Consider the following 24,427-nt stretch of genomic DNA (forward strand, 5'->3'; position numbering starts at 1 on the left):
AATGTACAATAATTTAGAAAGCAGGGTGGGGGGAATAGGAGGAGCCATATAAAAATTGGCAACTGGAGTTTAATAGCAATAAATGCAAGATACTACATTCAGGAAACAAAAGTCCTGGAATTAAATATCATTTGGGTAAAGCACAAACAATAACCCGAATGGAGTCCAGAAACATGAGAGGGGCTTTGTGGTACCACACCAGATGTGGGAAAAATATTCAATGGTAGGGCAGATTTTAGATTTATACAGCGTTTCTTCTAAACAACTGTGTGTAGTTATTTAGAATAAAATAATGCTGAGAGCGAAAAAGTAAACCCAATTTTTTGGAACCAGAGGAAACAATATGTGATGTGCTTATGACAACAGTGTTTAGTAGATCTTGGCTAGAAATATGCATGCCATCTAAGGCAAGCAAAGGAGCAGTTGACTCTTAGTGATAAGAAAGGACTCGTTTTAGAGGAATTAAAACTAAGCTTTAGTCCCACCTGCTGAAAAATTCCCTTGAAATTCACATTTAAGGACGTGGTAGAGGATATTCTACAAGTGGAAGCTGTTTGTGCAGGAAAAGGTTTTGCAAACTGGAAGGTTGAATATAGTATACTATCATCAGCATCAGCAAAACTACAGACAGGATTTTTAGTCAATGGAAGAAGATCATTATTATACAAGATAAAAAGAGTGGGAGAAAGAAGGCAAAGGACTGAACCTTGAGGAACACAAGCATTAGAGGAGAAATTAGAAGACAGGGAGAGACATCTACCATTACAAATAGGGGAGCACTCAAATTAGAAGACTTTTATTCATGATAAAAAGCCTTAGAAATATAAAGAACAAGTTAAGTTCAGTTTCACCAAACTTTTCAACTGAATTTGTCCAAAGATGAAGCAAAAGCCAATATATAACAATAGATTGGCATCGATGGAATCCACATTGGTGATCACTAATCATGATGAGTTTTAAGATAGTTTAACAGTCGGCAGTTAATGGAGTTCTTCATTACTCTGGAAAGACTAGAACAAATTGAAAATGATAATAATTGAATGGGAGAGATTTGTCACTCTTTTTAGGGACTGGTCGGATATGAGAAAATTTCCAACCAGAAGGAAAACCACTAGTGGAATGGAAAGGTGTAAAAGAAGGCTACAGGAATAAGTTCAGGAACACAGCTTTTGAGACCTAGAAATTCTATTAGGACCTGGAGCTTTCTTGGCATCAAAATATTTACAATTCTTTTAACAACCTTCTATCACAAGAGGCATTGAATGGAGTGGAGTGTATACTGGGTATGGTAGGAGGAAGCTTATCAATAAAAGAGTCAGAAGAAGAAAAGTGGAATGCTAATAAGTCAGCTTTATCTTTAGCTGGAGAAACAATAGAACCATCAGGTTTAAGCAGAGGTAGGAGTATAGGTGGAACAGAAGTTATGGCCAACAGCTTTAGTTTTGGACAAGAAGCCATCTTCTACTCTTAGTCTGTTCAAAATCAAGTCTGGATTGATTAATAACTGTTTTATGATTGTTACTAGCTTTAGTGTAGGCAGAAAATGAAGCTGGAGACCTCGATGCAAGGTAGTTATGATATGCAACATTCCTATCTTGAACAGCCTTAGGGCATTTATTGGAAATTAAGGTTTATATAAAGTACAAAGTTTTAAGGTGAAATGTTAAGCATTCATTTCTACTAGATAATGTCACAGGCTCTGTAATCCCTGACACCTTGTGTTCCAAGCACATCCCAAGAGAGGTAGCGTAAGAATCGTTTTCACCTCTGCCTGCGGCTGCTATTAATTTATTAGTCTGTTATCCCCCCCCCCAACAAGGCTACATTTCCTGACCTATCTAATACTGCTGCCTCGGTAACATTGGCAGATATAATTGCAACCCTTTTATTTAAGTGCATCTTATGTCTGTGAAAACAGTTGCACTTGTTAACAATCACAGACTATGCTGCAAAAAATTGCTAGATAAGCCTTGCAGTCTCTGGATTTAACTGACTGAAGGCTCTCACCGCATACTTCTTATCACATCTGGTCAGAATTGCAGAGATTTTGAATGTGGCTTTTTCTGAATAATGTCTTATACCTGCTAATTCACTAGTGGTGGCACTAATAAATTAGTACGTATAAGATATTATAATTAAAGACATTATTATATAAGACTACAAAATGTAGCAAAAACAGTGGCAGGTCACTCGACAGATGCTAACCTTTCTTTTTGTTTGAAAATGTTTCAGGTTCTCTGAATTTTGTAAACAGTACCAATAATTCATCTTTTCTTTATGGATTGCAATCTTTATATGTATTTTTTTAAGTTTAAAAAAAAATTAAAAATTTCAGAATATGTTTGTTTTACACTTTTATTTAAAAAACAAGTAATATAAAAAAAAAGAATTTTAAAGTCAATTCCTACTTAGGTCAACAAAGAAAAATTATATTTTAGTTACTTTTTATTAAATAATTACAATTAATATAAATATGTATATACATATGACAGAATCACAATATTAAGTGGCAAAATAGAAAGCGAATTTCCTTGCAATTTTCCATTTTCCTTTCTATATATGGTGTTGGACTATTATTTTTATTCACATGTTTCATTTTCCATTTTGTTCCCTCCTTGACTCAGACTAGAACCCAGAATGAAAAAAGAATCTGAAAAAGAAATTTTTTTCCAGCGATCTACACGCTTCGCCACTGACGGTATTTATTCCTAAATTTATATCCTGCTAAATATCTTATATAAGAGAAATTTTTTTCTCCCATATAAAACTAAAATTAATTAATTAAATTTAATTAATGAATTAATATTTGAAAAAACTATATTAACATCAAGTGTCATCCACTACAAGTTTAAAAAAAAAAAAAAATGTATTTGAACTTGAATGGATGAATAACAAAAATTTATCAAAAAATTATTGATTTTCGCAAGAATTGAACTCGCATTCTTCACCTTCACGTGAAAAATACTGAAATCCTTGCATTTTACCGATTAAGCTACTGCCTGTTGATTTCAATTTTATTCCTAAATATATATCCTGCTAAATATCTTATATAAGAGAAATTTTTTTCTCCCATATAAAACTAAAATTAATTAATTAAATTTAATTAATGAATTAATATTTGAAAAAACTGTATTAACATCAAGTGTCATCCACTACAAGTTTAAAAATATTTATTTGAACTTGAGTGGATGAATAAAAAGTATTTTATTAACGATTGAAAATTTGAACAAGATATATAAATATATATAGGGAGAGTGTGAACTAATAGTAGGAATTGAAAAAAAAAAAAAAAAAAAGAAATATTAATTTTGCTGCAAATAGCAAAAAAAATATTTTAGACAAAATAGAAATATGTCTTTTAATCTATTTTATTTTACAGATTAATAGGTTTGCAAAATTTCCAAATGTAGTAGTAGTAGCATGTGATACAAGAAAGCAAATGTATGAGCTTATGCAGCATCAGCCAAAAAAAAAAAAAAAAAAATCACACCATTCCCTCCAAATGCCTGTCCAGTTCCTCCTTAAATTTATTCAACCTATCAACTTCCACAATGACAGATGGAAGTTTGTTCCAGCAATTAACCACCTGCTGGCTAAAGGCAAATTTCCGCACATCTATTCTACATCTGTCTTTTCTTAATTTGAATTTATGCCCCCTTAGGTTCGTAATCTGAACAAGTGGAAGGATCCCATCAGAATTCAGCGTGCTCAATCCATTCAAGGCCTTATACACCTCAATCAGATCACCATGCAGGTGCCTAGTCTCCAGCCACTGCAATTTGCAGAACTTAAGCCTCTCTTGGTAAGAGGATCCCTTCATTCCCCTCACCAATCTTGTTGCCCTTCTCTGTACACGCTCAAGTAAATCTACATCCTTCCTAAAATGAGGCCTCCAGACCTGTACACAGTACTCAAGGCGTGGCCTGACCATTGCCTTATACAGAGGGATAATCACCTCCTTTTCCCTGCTAGCAAAATTCCTATATATCATTGACAAAACCCCATGACCTGCCCTGGCAGCATGTCTGCATTGCTCAGAAAACTTCATATCTGCCTGCACAATTACTCCCAGGTCTTTTTCATTTTCTACCACCTTAAGTGTAGTACCACACAGTTGGTACGTTTCTCTGGGGTCACTTCTACCCATATGCAGTACTTTGCGTTTGTCAAGGTTAAACTTCAGTTGCCACTTCTTAGCCCATATGCCCAAATTATCTAGATCCTGTTGCAGTAGCACACTGCCATTACTGTCATTAACAACCCTGCCAACCTTTGTATCATCTGCAAACTTCGACATTAAGCCTGATATACCTTCATCAATATCATTGATAAATATACAAACATGTAATTAGCAGAAATGTACATACATTTCTGCTAATTACATATGTAAGTACTATTAAAAATTATATGTACATATTAGCATTGGTAGAGGCATACGATGCAAGAAAGCAAGCTTATGCAGCATTAGCCAAAAAAAAAAAAAAAACACCCCTCCCATTTCACCACTCCATTTGTTCCATATGCATGTCCAGCTCAGCTTTAAATTTATTTAGGCTATAAACTTCAACAAGAAAACATGGAAGTTTGACAATACTCAACCCATCTATGTTAAGTGGTCCAATCCAACTCATCCCTTTCCTTCTAGAGTTTACATAAGTAAAGAACTCTTTGCATCCTTTACCAAAGATTTCTCGTAACCTGCTTTCGCCTGCCTAACCTCTTTGTGACTTGATTACAGACTAGTTTATATCTGCCATAGGCTTCTGTATCATCTGATACCTTATATGCATCCCATACATTTTTCTTTTCTGCCACGAGCCTCATTAATTCATCTGACATCCATTTAGGCCTAAACCTTGAACAGTATTTCTTAGTTGGAATGAAAAGCCTAGTAGATGCCAAAATTAAGTTTATGAAGGATTCCCACTTAGAATTCAACATTATAACATCATCAGTTAATCCCACTGTATAGAATTTAAAAACTGTTTGAGACCCCTGTAGTCACCTTTACAAAAGCAAAAGCCCTTCCCTTTAGCCTTGATGGTAGTTACATCTTTAAGTAATTCCCACATCAATACATTGTGATCACTGTCACCCAGTGGTTCCTTTATCTGCAAATCACTAATGCATGAATAATCACTGCGGATAATCAGATCACGAGTATTATTCCCCCTGGTTGCCTCTCAAACATGTTGCTGTAGAAAACAGTCATCATCCAATAAATCCACAAGTCCTGCTAGTGTGTGAGTGACCAACCCACAAGTTCCAGTCAATATCTGGAAAGTTAAAATCACCCATTATAAGACAATCTGATTTACTGGCCCACTCTATTTTTCTGCACAACTGCTCATCAGATTCACTAGGCTTAAAACACACACCTACTCTCATTTTTCCTTTCTCAGTGCTTATGTCACACCAAACAGACTCAACATTGCATTGTCGACTAACACTGATTGGATGCACTTCCTTAGATTTTACGTGTTTCTTAACTAACAGCCTAACCCCCCCCCTCATCCCGTTCCTGTCCTATCTATCCTTTCTGCACACATTGTACTCCCCAAATTCCAATTCTGCACTTCTTATATCTGTGTGACACCACATCTCTGATATCCCAACAATATCTGCCTTTGATGCCTTGACTAGCACTTCAAGCTCATAAAATTTATTAACTATACTCCAGCAGTGGTATTATATGGCAGTATTAGCTACTGCCATTTTCAAGTTTATTGCATAATTTATTTCAAATTTGGAGTGCTTCACAGTGCAGGAAATTTGTAACTATGTATCTTGCTTCCTGTGGTGTAGTGGCTATCTGGAGAGAATACTGGGTTTCATGTAACTGTTTTTACTCTGTGAAAACAATAATAAATCTTTCAGAAACAACTGAGATAAGAATGTATGTGTTTATTGAACTAGTCAGAGAATAAAAAGAAGTAATCTGAAAATTTAAACAAACACAGTGTTATTGTCTGTCTGGTATCACAAACCACTCTTCAAAAAAAAAAGCCAAATAATTACAAAAATAGGTGGTGGATAATCTGACTGGTTACTGAGTGCAATTTCTGTATGAAAACTATAAAAAACACACACACACTTGAGAAACAACTGCAGTAAATGTTTGACTATATTTAGGAAGGCAGAAAACATTTCAAAATTTTAATCATCAATTAACAGCTAATGCAGGAATGTTATTTTGAAGGCCACCTATCAGGTTACTCATCGCCACTGTTGCGTTAAATAATCTTATATCTTCTATTCTTAATATGCTTACTACCAAATGTGTACAACAATATCATCTTTTGTTTCCTTAAAAGGTGGTAGCTATAACATCATTAACTTTAGTCCCAGGTAGATATACTCCACCACTTTGAACACAATATATTTCCCATTTCCCTGACAACAGCCACCAATAACTACTTCCTGTGGGAAATTGTGGGGAAGTGGAGAGTTATGTGAAAAGCAAACTTTGGTGTACATATTTAACATTGGGAACATATCAAGAGCAATACATAAGGTATTAGGTATTAGAATACACTTGGTTTACCAGAGTTTACCAGCGAATTGAAGCTGCAAATACATATAAAAGCATGCAATGAACATTCATCCAACCCCACTACATATGCACAAAATGGCTGATAAAACTCTTTGGATATCTAATTTTAAAGTTCACAGTTGAGTGATATGGTACAATCCAAATCTAAAAGATGTTAAGGGAAATATTTGACCACTCCTGTGTAAGGAATGGCAAAATGATTATTTTTATGTGATCCTACAAATCCACAGATGTACCATTGCATTATTTTCTTCAAATCAGCTCATTAAAAATTGCACAAATCAGTACATCACACACTGCAGAACCCACTATATGGTAAACAGTACCTGCTAAGGCACGAACAGATTTTCATGGTAAAACTGCACTAGTAAGGCATTATTGATTATCTACAACGGTGGTTGCCAATGGGATTACTATTATAGGGTGTTTGGTTTTGTCACATCATAATGGGGGCACTACTGCAGAACCCAATACTATTAGTAGCTGAATCACTTCAGGTTAGAATGTCATTAGGATTGCTTATTTAAAATATATAAATTATATAAAATTTATTTCATTTAGATATTAAGATCCATGTAATATCCATGAATTTGAGTTTTTAACTGGAAATGTTTTATTTCAATAAAGAATATAAGAAATTCATAAATACAATGCCAAAATGCTTGTATATTCAGGCACTCAATTAGTTTTATACTATTCAGGCACTCAATTAGTTTTATACTAAAAAATTAAAAAGTAAATGGGGATACTGGGGTAAACAAGTTTGGGAACTACTGGAACTAGTCTAGAATATCAAGAATAGGACAATTCATTCCTTTGACCTAATAAAAAAAAATAAAAGAAAATAATAATAATAATAATTAAAAAAAAAAAAAAAAAGCAGGCTAACTCCATACCATGATTCATTACTCCAAAGAATGCATTTCCATCCCTCCAACATCTAGTTTCTGCAATAATTTGAAGCTAATGAATAGGAGAGACTGTCAATTTGAAATTCAACTTTCATATAGTGTTAGCTGTTTGATGGCACCAGGGGTTCCCCCCCATCTCCATACAGTACACAACGGGAACACTAGACCTTGAAATCTGTTTAATGTCAAATCCTATAGAATGGCTCAATAACTACTTGTCTGTATTCAAACTGGCCAAAAGCTGACTTTGCATACCATTTCCATCGAAACTGGAGACATCTATTTTGAAGTTCAATTTATGTATTCAGTTTTACCAATAATTTGGGGGGGGGATAGAGTGTAGTTAAATGCCCATAACCAATTCAGTAACTTGATTGGCATATCCAAGAAATGATTCTAGAGAGAAAAAGTATTAAACAGGCAAGTTAGAAATCTATTTATTATGATGTATACTCACAATTTGAAGAATTGGCTTATTTTTTGCTAAAGTTAACATTCCAAGCCAATGACCAAGGTTTTTCAAAAGTGATCTATCTGAGAAATTTGCAATACCTTTGTCACTTCTTAGTAACACCTGGAATGAAATAATGTATTATGAAATATATAAAGCCAACTAAGCATTCTAACTATATTAAAACTCACTTAAGACGTTTTGAAAAGGGACAAGTATGCAAATTCTCAAGAGGAAAATGTCATGGATTCAACTTAGATATTTAAACCCCTTAATAAATACACATAGCTCTACGTTCACATAATTCAACTTAAATTCTTTTCACAAAATAAAAACAAGTCTAAAAATAAAAATTATTATATTAATCAACTATATGTCTTTTTGCTATAGGTGTTGCCTTAACAGACATGTGCTGAGTATAATTAACAGACAATTACATTTGGTAATATGTAAAACTTAAATATGCGTTACTAATGTGGTTGCTTAATATGAGTAGTGTTTTGTTGGCAAGAACTAGGACCCCTGGTGCAAATGGATCAATGTTTCACTGGTAAGGTGTATCGGCAGTTCTTAGGAGACCGTGTGCACCCACATGTTGCATTTTATCCAACAGAAACTAGATCTTCCAAGATGATAATGCTCTGTGTCATTGAGCTTGCAGTGTGCATGAGTGGTTCAAGGAAAATTGTGACGATATCACCCATCTTGATTGGCTTCCATATTCGCCTCACCTCAATCCAATTGAACACAAGTGGGATGTTTTGGAATGGGAAGTGAAGCATATGGACATGCAACTATCATCTATTCTGACATGTAGAAAGGCTTGCAGGCTGCACGGCTACAGATCTCTATGGATGTCTTCAGACATCTAGTGGAGTCAAGGCAAACAGCAGCTGTTACCTGTGCAAACAGTGAACCAACATCATATTAAGTAGGTGGTCACAATTCAGTGATCACTGGATGTATATACCCATTTCCTATTCTAAACTTTCACAAAATAAATTTTTTTTCTTTAACGATATCTTTTATTACACTGAATTTTACCACTTCATATCTAGTTTTTGGGATACTGTACAACAAATATTCTGCATCTTGAGTACTTCATACAGAAACGAGTGCAGAGAAGTACAAGGCTGGTGAGGGGAGCAAAAGGTTGCACTTGCAAGGAAAGGCTTCAGTTTTGAATAATGTAGTTGTTTGTTTGTTTGTTATTTGGTTTTTAGGAGCATTAGCAACTAAGGCTATATTGCTCCGGGGATATGCAGTGGTCATTCCCTGACCTTTCCGCATCCTCCGTATTTGGTGGTCACGGGCTCGAACCCCGCTCTAATCAAGAAGTGTGTGCTATGCACTGCTGCTCCTGCCCACCCGGCTATGGAGGTGCCGGCATAAAGCAGTGTCCTGAAGACTAGCCATCTATTAGAAGATCTGATTGAGGTATTTAAGGCCTTGAATGGATTGAGTAAGCACAATGCCAATGGAATCCTTTCTCTTGCTCTGACAACTCAAATGAAGGGCATAAATTCAGACTGAGAAAGGACTGTTAGAAGAAATTTCCATCTGTTGTTGTGGAAGTGGGTAGTCTGAACATAACTTGTATGGCACATTTGCATTAGCAAATCTTATGCCTAAACAGATAAAATAATTGTCTAGGATCAGCAGTCTTGTATAGAATGGAGCAATTTCCATTTAAATAAATGAATAAATTTTCTGTTTATACTCTGGGTGAACCACATGCATTAAAGAAGATTACCTTTTGAAATAAAGTGAACATTGTAGCAGTTGCTGTAGTATTAGTAGTGGCAAATGATGCAAGGAAAGAAACAAGCTTATATAGCATCAGCAAAAAAAAAAAAAAAAAACCTTCATCTATCCCTGTGACCATTCAGTTCTATTTTGAAATTTAAAAAAAAATTCTCTGCCCTGGCCCTTCCAATGATCTAGGCTATCCAAACAGACTTTGTATGATCAATCCTTCTGTTACTCCCTAAGATTTCATATCTGTGGTTTCTAATTCTTGTCTTGTTTACTAGTGAGAATATACCAACTTCATTCATTTTCCAATCCTTTCAGGGCCTCATGAACTACAAATCAGATCCCCAATCCCAAACTGTTCTCAACATCAAAATTGATTGACCCTTCACCCATCTGGTTCATCCTTCTCAGAACTCACTCTAGCAGCTCAATGCATTTTCTCCAAACCCAAATACAATCTCACCAGCGTATACAGAGATTGACATCATTCTCCCCATTTTAAAAGGTCCAAAAAAAAAAAAAAAAATAAAAATAATACCATGTTCCTTTGACACATGGAACATCACATTGCCAGGAAGAACAACTTTCAATGCCCCTCTCCCAACTTATAATAAGTACCTCTGGAATTTCTGTTTCCTTGGTGCAAAATTTTACATTTAGAAGGATTAAAACATTAGTTGCCACTTTTTTTATGATGTATACAACCAACCCAAGTCATTCTGAAGATAGACAGCCTAATTCTGTCATTAGCTTCTTATCTCAGAAAACTTTGACTTTGCCAGTACTCACTGATCAATCCCATTAATGAAAATTAGAAGTACCAGCAGATCCCTGAAGAACCTCACTTGCCATTGCCTGAAAATAACAATACATTTATGATAAACTTACGTTTCTTTTAGCCAGATCCTTAATCCAACAAGGGATTTTACTAGAAATCTCAATTTGTTCCAGTTTATAAAATAGCCTGTATGTATGTATGATGATATGTATAACAGTATAAAATCAGCTTGGTAACATCAGGATAAATAATGTTGAAGTTGGTTCTTACATCAACCTTTTTTATAACTTTGGAATAGGAATTAAACAGACTAGTCAGGTAAAACTTCCCCTTTATGAACTCTTGTTATAGTCCATTAAGGATACCATTCCTATTCAGATAGTCTTATATTCTTTCCTTAACCACAGACTCCAAACTCACCAGTCTATAGTTCCTCACTGCATAAATCTACGCTTGAAAAAGTCCACTGATGATCTTTAACATTCTCAATGGGATCTTGCATATGTAGATTTACTTCCCCTGTCTCAGTAGTCATTCCGTTGTTGTTCTTCAAGGTCATTATATTATTTATTTTACAGTAATCACTCACTGTCACTATTTTTCCTTCGTTAGAACCAGCCACAAGGAGTCAGATTACCACCTTTCATCTATAAACATCAGTGGATAGTATCTATTCAACTCACCGGCACTTCTTTCAGTTTCTTTCTTTCTCACCGGCAATTCTTTCCTTAACCACAGACTCCAAACTCACCAGTCTATAGTTCCTCACTGCATAAATCTACGCTTGAAAAAGTCCACTGATGATCTCTAACATTCTCAATGGGATCTTGCATATATAGATTTACTTCCCCTGTCTCAGTAGTCATTCCGTTGTTGTTCTTCAAGGTCATTATATTATTTATTTTACAGTATTCACTCACTGTCACTATTTTTCCTTCGTTAGAACCAGCCACAAGGAGTCAGATTACCACCTTTCATCTATAAACATCAGTGGATAGTGTCTATTCAACTCACCGGCACTTCTTTCAGGCTTTCTACTATGTACTTTCTACTTAATGAGCCTGTTTCATTCACAATTTCATTTTTCATATTCACGTGCAAATAGATCTCCTTTTCCAACTCTTAGTTCTCTCCCTCTTGCTAACAACTAGAGAAGTCATTCTTTCCACCTCCTCGACATGTTAATAGAGCTCGTGAAAAACCCCAATCCACTACAGTCACTACTCTTGAAATTGAAGTTGTCAATTTTTTTCTGCGACCACAGAAATTCCTTTAGACATTTAACTATTTTATTGTACTACTTACCACTGGTTCCTGCACCATCCAGTTTTTAATGTGAAAACAACTTTAGTGGCACCTAAAAATGGAATGTAATAGAAATGTGAGATGGATGTATATTGTTGTGGTCAAATATTTCACCACAACAATATACATATACTTGATCACTTCTGACGGTGCCATGTCTCAGTTAACTCATTATAATAGCAGTGATTGTCCATATCAGGTTAAATTGGTTTAATTTACTAACACTACTACTGGCATTACTACATATACAAATTAAGATTATAAGAGTGGTAGGTATATTACTTTTCGCATTTTTTCTTGTGGTCTATGATTGAACTGCTGGTGGGTTTTCTGCATATTTAAATGTCACTTTCCATAAAAAAGAAAATTTATGGTCATGCCCAAGTACTTGGGAAGCAGGTGAAAGTAACTTTGACCCATTCCATTAACCATTCCTACAACTTCTATAACTGCCTGAAATAGCAGTTTCCCTGAACCATGAAAGGCTTCCTCCCCTGTTCAAATAAATTCCTTCTATTAGTCAGGAATGACCATGCTGAACCCCCCCCCCCCCACATGTTTGGACAGTTCTTCAAGTCTAGCAGAATTGCTGGTACAAGAATATTTTGCTCTCCCACAATATTTTTCAAATATAATATAAAGCATAAATGTGATCTCATGTCTTAGTCATGAAATATAAGGTTAACTTTATACCAAGTTATCATTCATGCTTTATATCATTGTTCCCACAGGGATATTCATACAACCTTTAGTATCTGTTCTTACTGATGAGCAGGTTTTGTAACATCAAGTTTTGCACATGATTTATTATTTTTTCTAGTTTTATTTTATTATTATTTTTTTGTTATTGAGGAATAAGGGCAGAAACACACACACACACACACACACACACACACACACACACACACACACACACACACACACACACACACACACACACAGAGAGAGAGAGAGAGAGAGAGAGAGAGAGAGAGAGAGAGAGAGAGAGAGAGAGAGAGAGAGAGAGAGAGATGAGCCAAAACATTATGATCAACAAGTCATAGCAACTGCAGGTGAACTATGCTGCGTGCGCAGGTCAGGACACGCTATAAAAACCACCTGATACTGAGCTCTGCTAATCAATGTTACTCTTGTTCTTCAGATGGGAAAGGCAGTGCACTTAAGGGAGTTTGAAAAGGGCCAAACTGTAATGGCCAGATGACTGGGTCAGAACATATCCGAAACGGCACTGCTGATGCTCACGGTCAGCCGTGGTTAATACCTACCGAAAGTGGTCCAAGGAGGGGAAACCCACGAACTGCCGTCGAGGTGTTGGATGACCATCGCTCATCGATGCTTGAGGTGAGTGAAGGCTCTCCCGGATGGTACATGGCAACAGAAGGGCGACTGTGGGGAAACTCACTGGTAATTGGAATGCTGGTGACGGGAGTAATGTGTCACAACACACACAAAGTACACATCAAACCCTGATTAAAATGAGACTGTGTAGCCACAAGCTGCTCTGAGTGCCCATGCTAACTACAGTTCACCAGCGACAGTGCCTACAATGGGCACGCGAGCATCGAAACTGAGCCTTGAATGATTGGAAGAAGGTCGTCTGGTCCAATGAATCATGTTTCCTGTTGCACCATGTGGATGGCCGGGTACGTGTGCGGGTGTTTACCTGGGGAAGTGATGGCTCCTGGATGCACCGCGGGATGAAACAAGCCAGTGACGGCGGTGTCATGCTTTGGGTGATGTTCTGCTGGGATACACTGAATCCAGTCATCCATGTGCCGGGCATTCTGACGTCTACCACCTACCTAAACATCATTGCTGACCAGGTACACCCTTTCATGGCAACAGTCTTTCACTCTCTCAGTGTCGTTTTTCAGCAGGATAATGTGCCATGCCACAATGCCCGGATTGTTCGAGACTGGTTCGCAGAACATAAGGAAGATTTCCAGGTATTGTACTGGCCTCCAAATTCCGCAGACATCAATCCCATCGAGCATCTGTGGTTTCTGTTGGAACAGCAACTCCAATCTGCAGCATCTCAACTACGGACCTTACGAGAGTTAAAGGATCCGCTGGTTGTGTGTTGGTACCAGGTACCACAAGATACATTTAGAAATCTTGTAGCATCCATGCCTATCTGAATACGAGCTGTTTTGGCTGCATGTGGAGGACCAACATCATATTAGGTAGGTGATCGTAATGTTTTGGCTCATCGGTGAATACGTATATATGAGGGGGTATCAAAAAGTTTGTATCCTGACCTAGATAAAACATCAGTAGGAAGATGCCATTTTTAATATAGTTTGTCTACATATTCAATAACTAAAATGTGCAATATCATTCCCGTAGGTGATCGTACATCTGAGGTGGAGCCCAGAATCTGAGGAAGGACGCTATGATTGACAAAGTGGAGTAATGAGCAGTGATCAAGTTCCTGCATTTGCAGGACAAGGAAGCTCAGGAAATTGACGAAGAAATGAAAGCTGTGTATGGGCAGAATTGTCCATCTTATGACACCGTAAAATAGTGGAAACAGGAGTTCCAGTGCAGTCATAAGTGCCTTTGACGAAGCAAGAGAAGGAAGGACATCAACATCCACAGACAGTAAGATGGTTGCAAAGGATGAGCAGCTGGTGCTGAGTGACAGACGTGCAACAATTCATTTCATCGCAAATGCAGTGGGAATTAGTTATGGGTCTACCCACAGCATTTTACATGGCCATCTGCAGTAGCAATGTCGAATGCAATGTTCTTGCCAACTGTTGGATTTATACCAGTATGATCTGGAGACTAAAGACATGTCAAAGGCACACATGGACACCACTTTGAATCGTCTCAGGAAGTAGTTGTAGTGGTGGCATGTGATGCAAGAAAGCAATTGTATGAGCTTATGCAGCATCAGCCAAAAAAAAAAAAAAAAAAAAATTACACTATTCCCTCCAAATGCCTGTCCAGTTCCTCCTTAAATTTATTTAACCTATCAACTTCCACAACGATAGATGGAAGTTTGTTCCAGCAATTAACCACCCGCTGGCTAAAGGCAAATTTCCACACATCTATTCTACATCTGTGTTTTCTTAATTTGAATTTATTTAGGGTTCATAATCTGAACAAGTGGAAGGATCCCATCAGAATTCAGCGTGCTCAACCCATTCAAGGCCTTGTACACCTCAATCAGATCACCACGCAGGTGCCTAGTCTCCAGCCACCAGAACTTAAGTCTCTCTTAGTAAGAGGTTCCCTTCATTGCTCTCACCAATCTTGTTGCCCTTCTCTGTACACGCTCAAGCAAATCTACATCCTTCCTAAAATGAGGCCTCCAGACCTGTACACAGTACTCAAGGCATGGCCTGACCATTGCCTTATACAGAGGGACAATCACCTCAGCAAAAGTAAGTGAACACTTACTTTTGCTGAGCTGTAAATAGTCCTCAAAATTTTATTAAAAGTTTATTTAAGTATATAAACTAACCTCAAAATTCAAGTACATAAACTAACCCGGTACACAGTTTTATTTGTATATCGGGCTACAGACAAAAACCAAATGTTCTGCTAATAATTAAGTAATTGTTAATTTCATGTGCCTTTCCTTTTACAGCACCCATTTAGTGACCACTTAGGAATACATATGACTACTCATATGGATTATGGCACATCATTTGTAGTGCTGTTTGAGGTTTATATGCACCAGAAGCAGCAAAAATGTTAATAAAGATTCTGTCTATGTGAATATTATAAAAAAAACTGATGTGTCAATTATTTTTCTCTGCACAAGGCTAGCATTTCTCATTTCATTATGTAACAGTAAATGTGCACTAATCACGATCAACATTATAGGTACTACATTTGCTTTTAGTTCAATTTTGTATGGTATAAACCTAAATAATTTTACATGAATTAAGCTAAAAAAAATAAATAAATAAAAAAAAATAATAATGTTAGGTATACAAATAGCAATTTTAAATTAATCTTAAATTAATTAAGCTTGGTTTTAAATATAGAACTTACTTTTATATTTCTAAATGTTTCTTTGATTACTAGCTTTGATAATTCAGGAAGCTTCAAGGTATCTAAAAAATTGGAATATAATGTATGAAAATTTGGTTCAATAGAAGCTCTTTTCATTACTAAGTATTGAGCAGCCCAAGGCCAATAATCTTCTTTCACCAATTCCTTGAATTCTTCTGTCTATTATAAAAAAACAAATAAAATAATAATAATAAATGAACGGGGAAAAAAAAAAAAAAAAAAAAAACCTAAGATGTTTAAAATCATGATTTTCTTACTATAAATCTAGGTAACATTCAAATACTTTACCTTTTTAAAACATCCCAAGAGACTGCTACATAAACATATTTGAACATTTCAGAAAGGTGTTACTTAGTGGTAGTTCAACATGTTGGTAGTAGCCCAATTTCAGAAATCAGTGCCTTTCACTAGACTTAACACCTGAAACAGATATAGCTAATCTGTACAGCACCAAATTTTTATTATAACCCCTTGGATTTCATTATAACAATTTGACTGTGGTCTTTTTAAAGACAAGCTAATTATAAGTCACCAGAACCAATACAGGCTTTGAATTTTGAAATACGTCTGTTTCAAATTATCCATGTTAAAAGGCATATAAAAGCCAAAAGAATTTCTTGGAGTATAGTAGCAACTTTCAAAATACATCACAAAAGCACAACATTATTTAGTACTTATTCCAATCCACCAAAATTACAATACTCTTGGGAAGAGGAAGCACTCATGTACACCCTTCAGTGGGTGTACATGAGTGGGTATTTGGAACCATCATCTCGAAACAAGATGGCTGCCATTGGAATTAGAGGTGAATCTGTTTGCAAATCTTTTATTTCTAATGTGACAAACAAAATTTACAGGCCATATGAGTGGGTATAAGGGTGCACTTCTGTGGATATTTTTATTTTCATCTGCGACCTTGCTTCAAGATGGCAACTATCAGTTACAAGAGCCATATTTTTCAACCTGTCAGCTTCAAACAAAATTCACAGATCATATTAGTGGGCATGAGGGGAACTATTTCAGGTGCAATTCTTTAATTTGATCCACCATCTTGAAACAAGATGACAAGTACCATCTTATGAACCAGTGATATAGATATATTGGAAATGCCTGCTGATCCAGAAACTGATCCATTAACACAAATTTCCATTTCCAAATCACTACTCTGTACTCTCATTATAAATGAAACTTAAATATCTACTGATGAAGAAAAGCTCAAAACACATCCCCTCCCCTTTAATTTCACAGTGGTCAAATGAGAAAAGCAAACACAGCATCAGTCAAAGAAATCTTTCCCTATGCAGTCACACAAAAAATGTGTGTTAAGGCAGAAACACGCTATTATTGCATCACGTCACGGGACCCGTAACGTCGCTGTTTAGTGTAAAGACGTCTTCTACAACGGTGAAGTCGGTCGTAGAAGAAGCATCTCTGTAACGTAGGGTGACCAGATTAAAAATTTGATCTCAGGGTACTCGCATTATATCTTAAGAAAACCGAACAATTTTAATAACAACCATTTTATTTCTATATTTTGTTGATTTTTACAAGTTCGTGGAATGCAAAATTAGTCAAATTTTAATAAAATTAACTGAATTATATATAGCCCATGCTTTAATTTGTTTCTAATTAGGAAAATTTATTGCAAGAGTTATAAACACTAAAGGAAACTTTTTATAAATATTAACATCAAATGTTTTACATAATTGTTTATAATACATATTCAATAAACCTGATTTATTTTATCAAAAAAGAAAATATTTAACTAGCAATACTTTTTATTTGAGCAAATTTTCTTTAACAGTTTTTCATTTTTTAGTGCATTTGGTAAAACTCTTTGCATGACATATTGTGATTGGTATTCGGCAACAGTTCTCCTTCAACATTATTTCTATCCTTTTTCCACGCGTTAAACATTGAGCTAAATACTTCCTTACTCATTGCATCTGAGTGAGGCAACAAAAACAAAATTAATATTTTTTTCTGTATTATGTACTTCATATGCATTTAAAATTTTTATCCAAACATCTGTGGTATTTTTGAGGTATTCTGTCACAATATTTTTATGGAATGATTTCACAGAACACATTCTTCATACAGAAAATTGATATTAATATTGGGAATTTTAAATAAAAAAAAAAAAGTTTGTTGCCTGAGCCTTAAACCATTACAACGAAATAAAAAAGAAGTTAAGTAGAATGTAAAAGGTTACAAAGTAAGCATAATATAAATATTCTACAACCCTCTTTGTAAATAGGTAGAAAGTTGTTTTTTGAGTCTTTAATTAAGGGTGCATTTCAACAACTATCGTCAGTTAATTCTTTCTTCCTAAATAATCATCTCAAGAGGTTGTTTTATTAGTTCTGCTTTTTCAAATTCCCCATTTCAAATGTTAAAAAAGGGGTATCTTAGAAATTTTATTATAATTCCAAAAGGGGCACATTTGGCAACCTGTAACTTTGTATATGTGTCATTCTCTTTGAGGAAAGCTGAAGCGAAATGAATTGCTACAGTTCATCCTTCTCTTCAGATTTTCAAGATTTAGAAAATGCATGTGCTTTTCTTATAGCCGAGAAAACAAGAGAGTAAGCAATGGATACACGACATCAACTGGAAGAGAACAGAAAAGGGTGAATTCCATCATTTACTGCAGGACTTAGAAGATGAAAATCGTTTTGAGATGTACTTACAGAGGAATAAAGAAGAATTTAATTTTCTATATAATCCAATTAAGGATGACATTCAAGGGCAAAATACGCAATTTCGAAATTCAATCAGTGCTAAGGAAAATTTTGTATGTTTAAGGAAAGTTGAAATACTGCAAGTTTAATTTTGAATAAGGATTTATTCTGTCAAAATACGAAACAAAAATTTTTAATGAAATTTAATTACAACAAAAAACTACTTCTCAACCCTAATAATTGAACTTGTAAGAAATTGTTATGAGTTGAACAAATTGAAATGATCGACTTGTTCGTCCTCTCAATTTGTTAATCGTAATTCTGTTGGTCTATTTTCCTCCTTTGGCCATTTTTGAGCGTCCCCGGGACTGGACATTTGCTGTGAGTATGCCGAGTAGCTGGTCGAAGTGGAGGGTGCTTCGGAATAGGAACGTCCTTGATGTTATTGTTATTTTTTTTCGGATATTCCTACTTGTGTGCTCAAAACAGATTATTTACTTCTAATTTAATTTTCTATTAGTATTTCCTCCATTTTCCTCTTGTCACGCCTAACGAAATTTCTGTTTGAACAGAAGCCTGACGTGTTATCTTGTGAATACATCCAGTCAAAACATGACCATTTGTTGTGTCATCCCCCACCCCCCCAAAACATTTTGGTTTGGGGGAGAATCCTTTCTTCTTAGGTTAAACAGTCCCACCACACGGAGGCAAGAGCAACGCCAAAGTCTCTGCTGGATAGCCAGTATGAAAATAAACAAACAAACTTCCTCCACAGCTAAGGACAACTGAAATGGCCAGTTTGATTCAAATTCATGGGCTCCCTACACTGAAACGTCTTACCACAACTATCAAAATGATGTTTGGCGAGATTTTGGCACCATCATTCTGGGATCTGTGCTCATGGAGATTCCCTCAGCCTTCCCTCAGAGAAACTCCTCTATGACCACATCTCAGGCGTCTCCACCTATTCGATAGGGTCCTGCCTTTTCAGCTACTTTCATGTGCCCAGTCCTTCGATGTTGACCTTAATAAGTTCGCTTCTGACGGGGAATACAAGTTGTATTTCACATATGCATTTCCTTATGTTTGACATTTGTAAAAGAATAAGAGAAGTTTACCTCAATGTATGATACTCACCAGAAATTAAAACGAAAATAATTTAAAAAATCGAAAATCTTACATTACAATAAGAAATAATTAACAATAATTAAAAATCAATTTAACACAATTAAAAATTAAGTAAAAAATTAATTTAATGAAAAAAATGCAAAACAATTTTCCTTCCTGAAGCTGACAATGCTTTGACTGTATGTCGTGATCACAGGAATGAAAATTACCGAATAGGGGTGAGCATGGAACTTAAATAGGAATTATTTGTCTTCGTGTATGCGTGTAAAGGACCATGAAGTGGAGATTAGATGTGGCCGGCAAACATTAACAGAATTCTCATGTAATTTAATTTCGACGGTTTCTGCAATTAATAGTCTCGTATAATTATGTTGGACTAAGTATTTTGGCCTCGTTAAATAAAAAAGTATATTTTTCATTAATGGCATCAAAGGCTAATTCTGATGCTGCTGAATGAGAAGCACGAAAATTCAAAGGAAACTGCATAGAATTCTGATAAGGTGAGTCGCAATCACTGCAAGAAATGTTGTATACTAGGTCATTTATTTGTGTTGTGAACGAGAAAAAGACTGAGCAATTGTTCAGTACAGTGTGTAATTTCCATATTGGCCTGGCTACAATTTTAAATTCTGTATCTTTAAAGAATCTGTTAAGTTGTTTGTGCCACTGTTCAACATATGGGACAGAAATAAAGTATTTTTTGATATTACTGTTGTTGGTTGGTGTATTTTTTTTGTATTCTATCCTTAGCTTGAACCCTAATTCTGTCTACTGTAGCAAGTGGGTAACCCCTGTTTAAGAATCTGCTGGTTAATATTTGTATTTATGAGCCCAAAGCAGATTCCATCGTTGAATGTTTATAAGCATTTAGAAATTGATTAGGGATAATTGATCTTTTGTAGGTGAGCAGGTGATAGCCATTATAATGCAGAAGTATATTGGTGTTTGTACGTTTACAAGAGATGTTAAATTGGATTTTATTTGCGTCCCAAGTAAGCATGATATTTAGAAAATTTAATGACTTAGTATCCGTATTCTCCCTCTCTAATGTAAATTTGAGTCTAGAATGAATATTATTAAATGAATGTAAAATGTCTTGGATAGTGCCAGTATCGGTAATGACTAGAACACGTCTAAATACTTCACACAGTACGTGATATGGGGTAAAAAAGGCGTCAATGATTGAACAGATCTACGTTCAATCATTGAGAGATCGATCTCTGATATTAGGCCTTTCAGGCTTAATCCCATTGGCAAACCAAAAATTTGTTTGTATACTTTGTCTCGAAAGGTGATATAGTTGGCTTCAACTAATAGTTTAATTAAGTGAAAAATTTGCTTAATAGGAAGCTTCATATAATTAATTGGTATCGAGTTATTATTTAACATATCCCAAAGAATATCTAATGTGTATTCAATGTTTGCATTTTTATATAACAAAGTAACATCTAGTGAGAATAAATTATCATTACCACCAAGTCTATAATAAAACACGCCTGTGTGCTCTGGATTCATAATTTATTTATCTTATTTTGTTACACAGAGCATTAAAATTATGATAAATGAATTAGCTTTCGGCTGGGTGGCAGCCTTCATCAGATTAAAATACTTTGAATGGCAGTTAGAATAGAGATGCACTGCCAGGATGGTGCGTGAGACACGTGGTTAATTGTTTGTTGATGTTTGTGGCTGTGACGTATGGTGGTGACGTGGCCAGCGTTTGTCTATGGACAGAATTACTGCTTCTGTGATGGGGTTAAGTTGACAACCACTGTTCCTGTTCAACGAGGTATCCGAGCATTTTATACTTAACGATTCCAACCAGGTGCGCCTTAAGTAATGGTGGGACTTGTCTACAACCACGACATCGCGGTGTGGGTCGATGTCGTGGTGGGTTGTCCAGACATGCTCGGCAATAGCTGAGTGTTCTACATCCGCCAAACGGATCGCTCTTTTATGTTCTGAGAGGCGTTTCTCGAGACGACGACCAGTCTCTCCAAAGTAGCAGCTCGTGCAGTCACGGCAAGAGATGCGATAGACCACACCACTCTGTAGAAGGGTGGGGACAGGTGTTTTTATGTTGGAAAGGAGAGAACGCAGTTTCTTGCCTGGGAGTTGGATGCACTTCACCCCATGCGATCTTAGGATTCTACCGATCTGCTGTGACAGGTTGGGGTAGTATGGGATGAATGCCCTCGTGGAAGACTCGTCACTGTTGGTGTTGCTGTTGGTCGTCACGTTGTCGCGTGCTTGTAGATCACATCTGTTAAGGACATCGATGGGGTAGCCACACCTCGTAAGGTCTACTTTGACTCTGGTGATCTCTTTGCGCCTTTCATCTGCAGAGCTGGAGTGTGTCCAGGCGCGAGTTAGCAAGGTTCGGGCGGTTGAGAGGAGGTGGCCCCGTGTGTGTGCTGAATGGAAGTTGGTAAATTGGCCAGCACACATAGGCTTACGATAAACCGTTGTCTTCAAGCATGTGTCTTCGCGCCGGACAAGTGTATCTAGGTATGGTATAGAGTTGTTCGACTCCAGCTCAACCGTGAATTTTATGAAGGGTGACAGTGAGTTGAGGTGGGTTAGGAGTCGCTGACTTGAGTCTCTAGGGATCACTACGAACACATCGTCTACGTAGCGACACCAAAAGGCGATGTGATCCGGTGCGTGTGTAAACGCACGTCCCTCTAACTCCTCCATCACGATGTTTGCTGTGACCGAGCTGACAGGGGAACCCATGGCTGTGCCATGTATCTGCTGGTAGATTGAACCATTAAACATGATTGCACCCCCTGTTAAGCACAGTCTGAGGGCGGCGGAAATGTCATCAGGCGTCAGCTTAGTTCTGTCGCTGAGGGTTCCATCATTGTCCAAGAGTTGTTTTGCGCAAGAGATGGTAAGTTCCACAGGGATGGAGGTAAAGAGTGATACGACATCGAACGATGCCATGACTTGATCTTGCGAGATGGATATAGTGCGGATCCTTTCTATGAACTCAACACTGTTGGAGACGGTGTAGGTGGTCTTGCCAACTAGAGGAGAAAGAAGTCTCGAGACAAATTTAGACAGCTCCTAAGTCGGTGATCCACAGCAGGATACAATAGGTCTTAGTGGCGTGCCTTCTTTGTGCACTTTCGGCAGGCCGTAAAACCGTGGGATCTGACGCCCGGAGGCACGGAGGTGATTATGGGTTGACTGTGTGATTTTCCCTTGCTTCAACCCCTAACCATCGACCCCAACAAGGCTTTGGAACGATGGGAGTCAGAGGTGAATATCCTCACCAACACTTGGCTGAAGCAAGGGAAAATCACACAGTCAACCCGTAATCACCTCCGTGCCTCCGGGTGTCAGATCCCACGGTTTTACGGCCTGCCGAAAGTGCACAAAGAAGGCACGCCACTAAGACCTATTGTATCCTGCTGTGGATCACCGACTTACGAGCTGTCTAAATTTGTCTCGAGACTTCTTTCTCCTCTAGTTGGCAAGACCACCTACACCGTCTCCAACAGTGTTGAGTTCATAGAAAGGATCCGCACTATATCCATCTCGCAAGATCAAGTCATGGCATCGTTCGATGTCGTATCACTCTTTACCTCCATCCCTGTGGAACTTGCCATCTCTTGCGCAAAACAACTCTTGGACAATGATGGAACCCTCAGCGACAGAACTAAGCTGACGCCTGATGACATTTCCGCCGCCCTCAGACTGTGCTTAACAGGGGGTGCAATCATGTTTAATGGTTCAATCTACCAGCAGATACATGGCACAGCCATGGGTTCCCCTGTCAGCTCGGTCACAGCAAACATCGTGATGGAGGAGTTAGAGGGACGTGCGTTTACACACGCACCGGATCACATCGCCTTTTGTGGTCGCTACGTAGACGATGTGTTCGTAGTGATCCCTAGAGACTCAAGTCAGCGACTCCTAACCCACCTCAACTCACTGTCACCCTTCATAAAATTCACGGTTGAGCTGGAGTCGAACAACTCTATACCATACCTAGATACACTTGTCCGGCGCGAAGACACATGCTTGAAGACAACGGTTTATCGTAAGCCTATGTGTGCTGGCCAATTTACCAACTTCCATTCAGCACACACACGGGGCCACCTCCTCTCAACCGCCCGAACCTTGCTAACTCGCGCCTGGACACACTCCAGCTCTGCAGATGAAAGGCGCAAAGAGATCACCAGAGTCAAAGTAGACCTTAAGAGGTGTGGCTACCCCATCGATGTCCTTAACAGATGTGATCTACAAGCACGCGACGTGACGACCAACAGCAACACCAACAGTGACGAGTCTTCCACGAGGGCATTCATCCCATACTACCCCAACCTGTCACAGCAGATCGGTAGAATCCTAAGATCGCATGGGGTGAAGTGCATCCAACTCCCAGGCAAGAAACTGCGTTCTCTCCTTTCCAACATAAAAACACCTGTCCCCACCCTTCTACAGAGTGGTGTGGTCTATCGCATCTCTTGCCGTGACTGCACGAGCTGCTACTTTGGAGAGACTGGTCGTCGTCTCGAGAAACGCCTCTCAGAACATAAAAGAGCGATCCGTTTGGCGGATGTAGAACACTCAGCTATTGCCGAGCATGTCTGGACAACCCACCACGACATCGACCCACACCGCGATGTCGTGGTTGTAGACAAGTCCCACCATTACTTAAGGCGCACCTGGTTGGAATCGTTAAGTATAAAATGCTCGGATACCTCGTTGAACAGGAACAGTGGTTGTCAACTTAACCCCATCACAGAAGCAGTAATTCTGTCCATAGACAAACGCTGGCCACGTCACCACCATACGTCACAGCCACAAACATCAACAAACAATTAACCA

The 24,427-nt window shown here is 37.4% G+C and overlaps 1 protein-coding gene across 6 annotated transcripts in view; it reads right to left on the reverse strand.

Moving 5' to 3' along the window:
- The window catches only part of Not1 (CCR4-NOT transcription complex subunit 1), a 710,948-nt gene that overhangs the window by 320,824 nt on the left and 365,697 nt on the right, over positions 1-24,427 (reverse strand). For all 6 annotated transcript variants that reach the window (XM_090381951.1, XM_090381950.1, XM_090381952.1 and 3 more), the window contains 2 exons: positions 15,759-15,938; positions 7,922-8,038 (listed from right to left, as the gene is read on the reverse strand). In XM_090381951.1, the coding sequence (XP_090238077.1) occupies positions 7,922-8,038; positions 15,759-15,938 (297 nt within the window). The remainder of the gene's footprint in view (positions 1-7,921; positions 8,039-15,758; positions 15,939-24,427) is intronic.

This window comes from Mastigoproctus giganteus, chromosome 9 (assembly GCF_048544385.1).
Source record: "Mastigoproctus giganteus isolate SK-2022 chromosome 9, ASM4854438v1, whole genome shotgun sequence".
Classification (NCBI taxonomy): Eukaryota; Metazoa; Arthropoda; class Arachnida; order Uropygi; family Thelyphonidae; genus Mastigoproctus; species Mastigoproctus giganteus.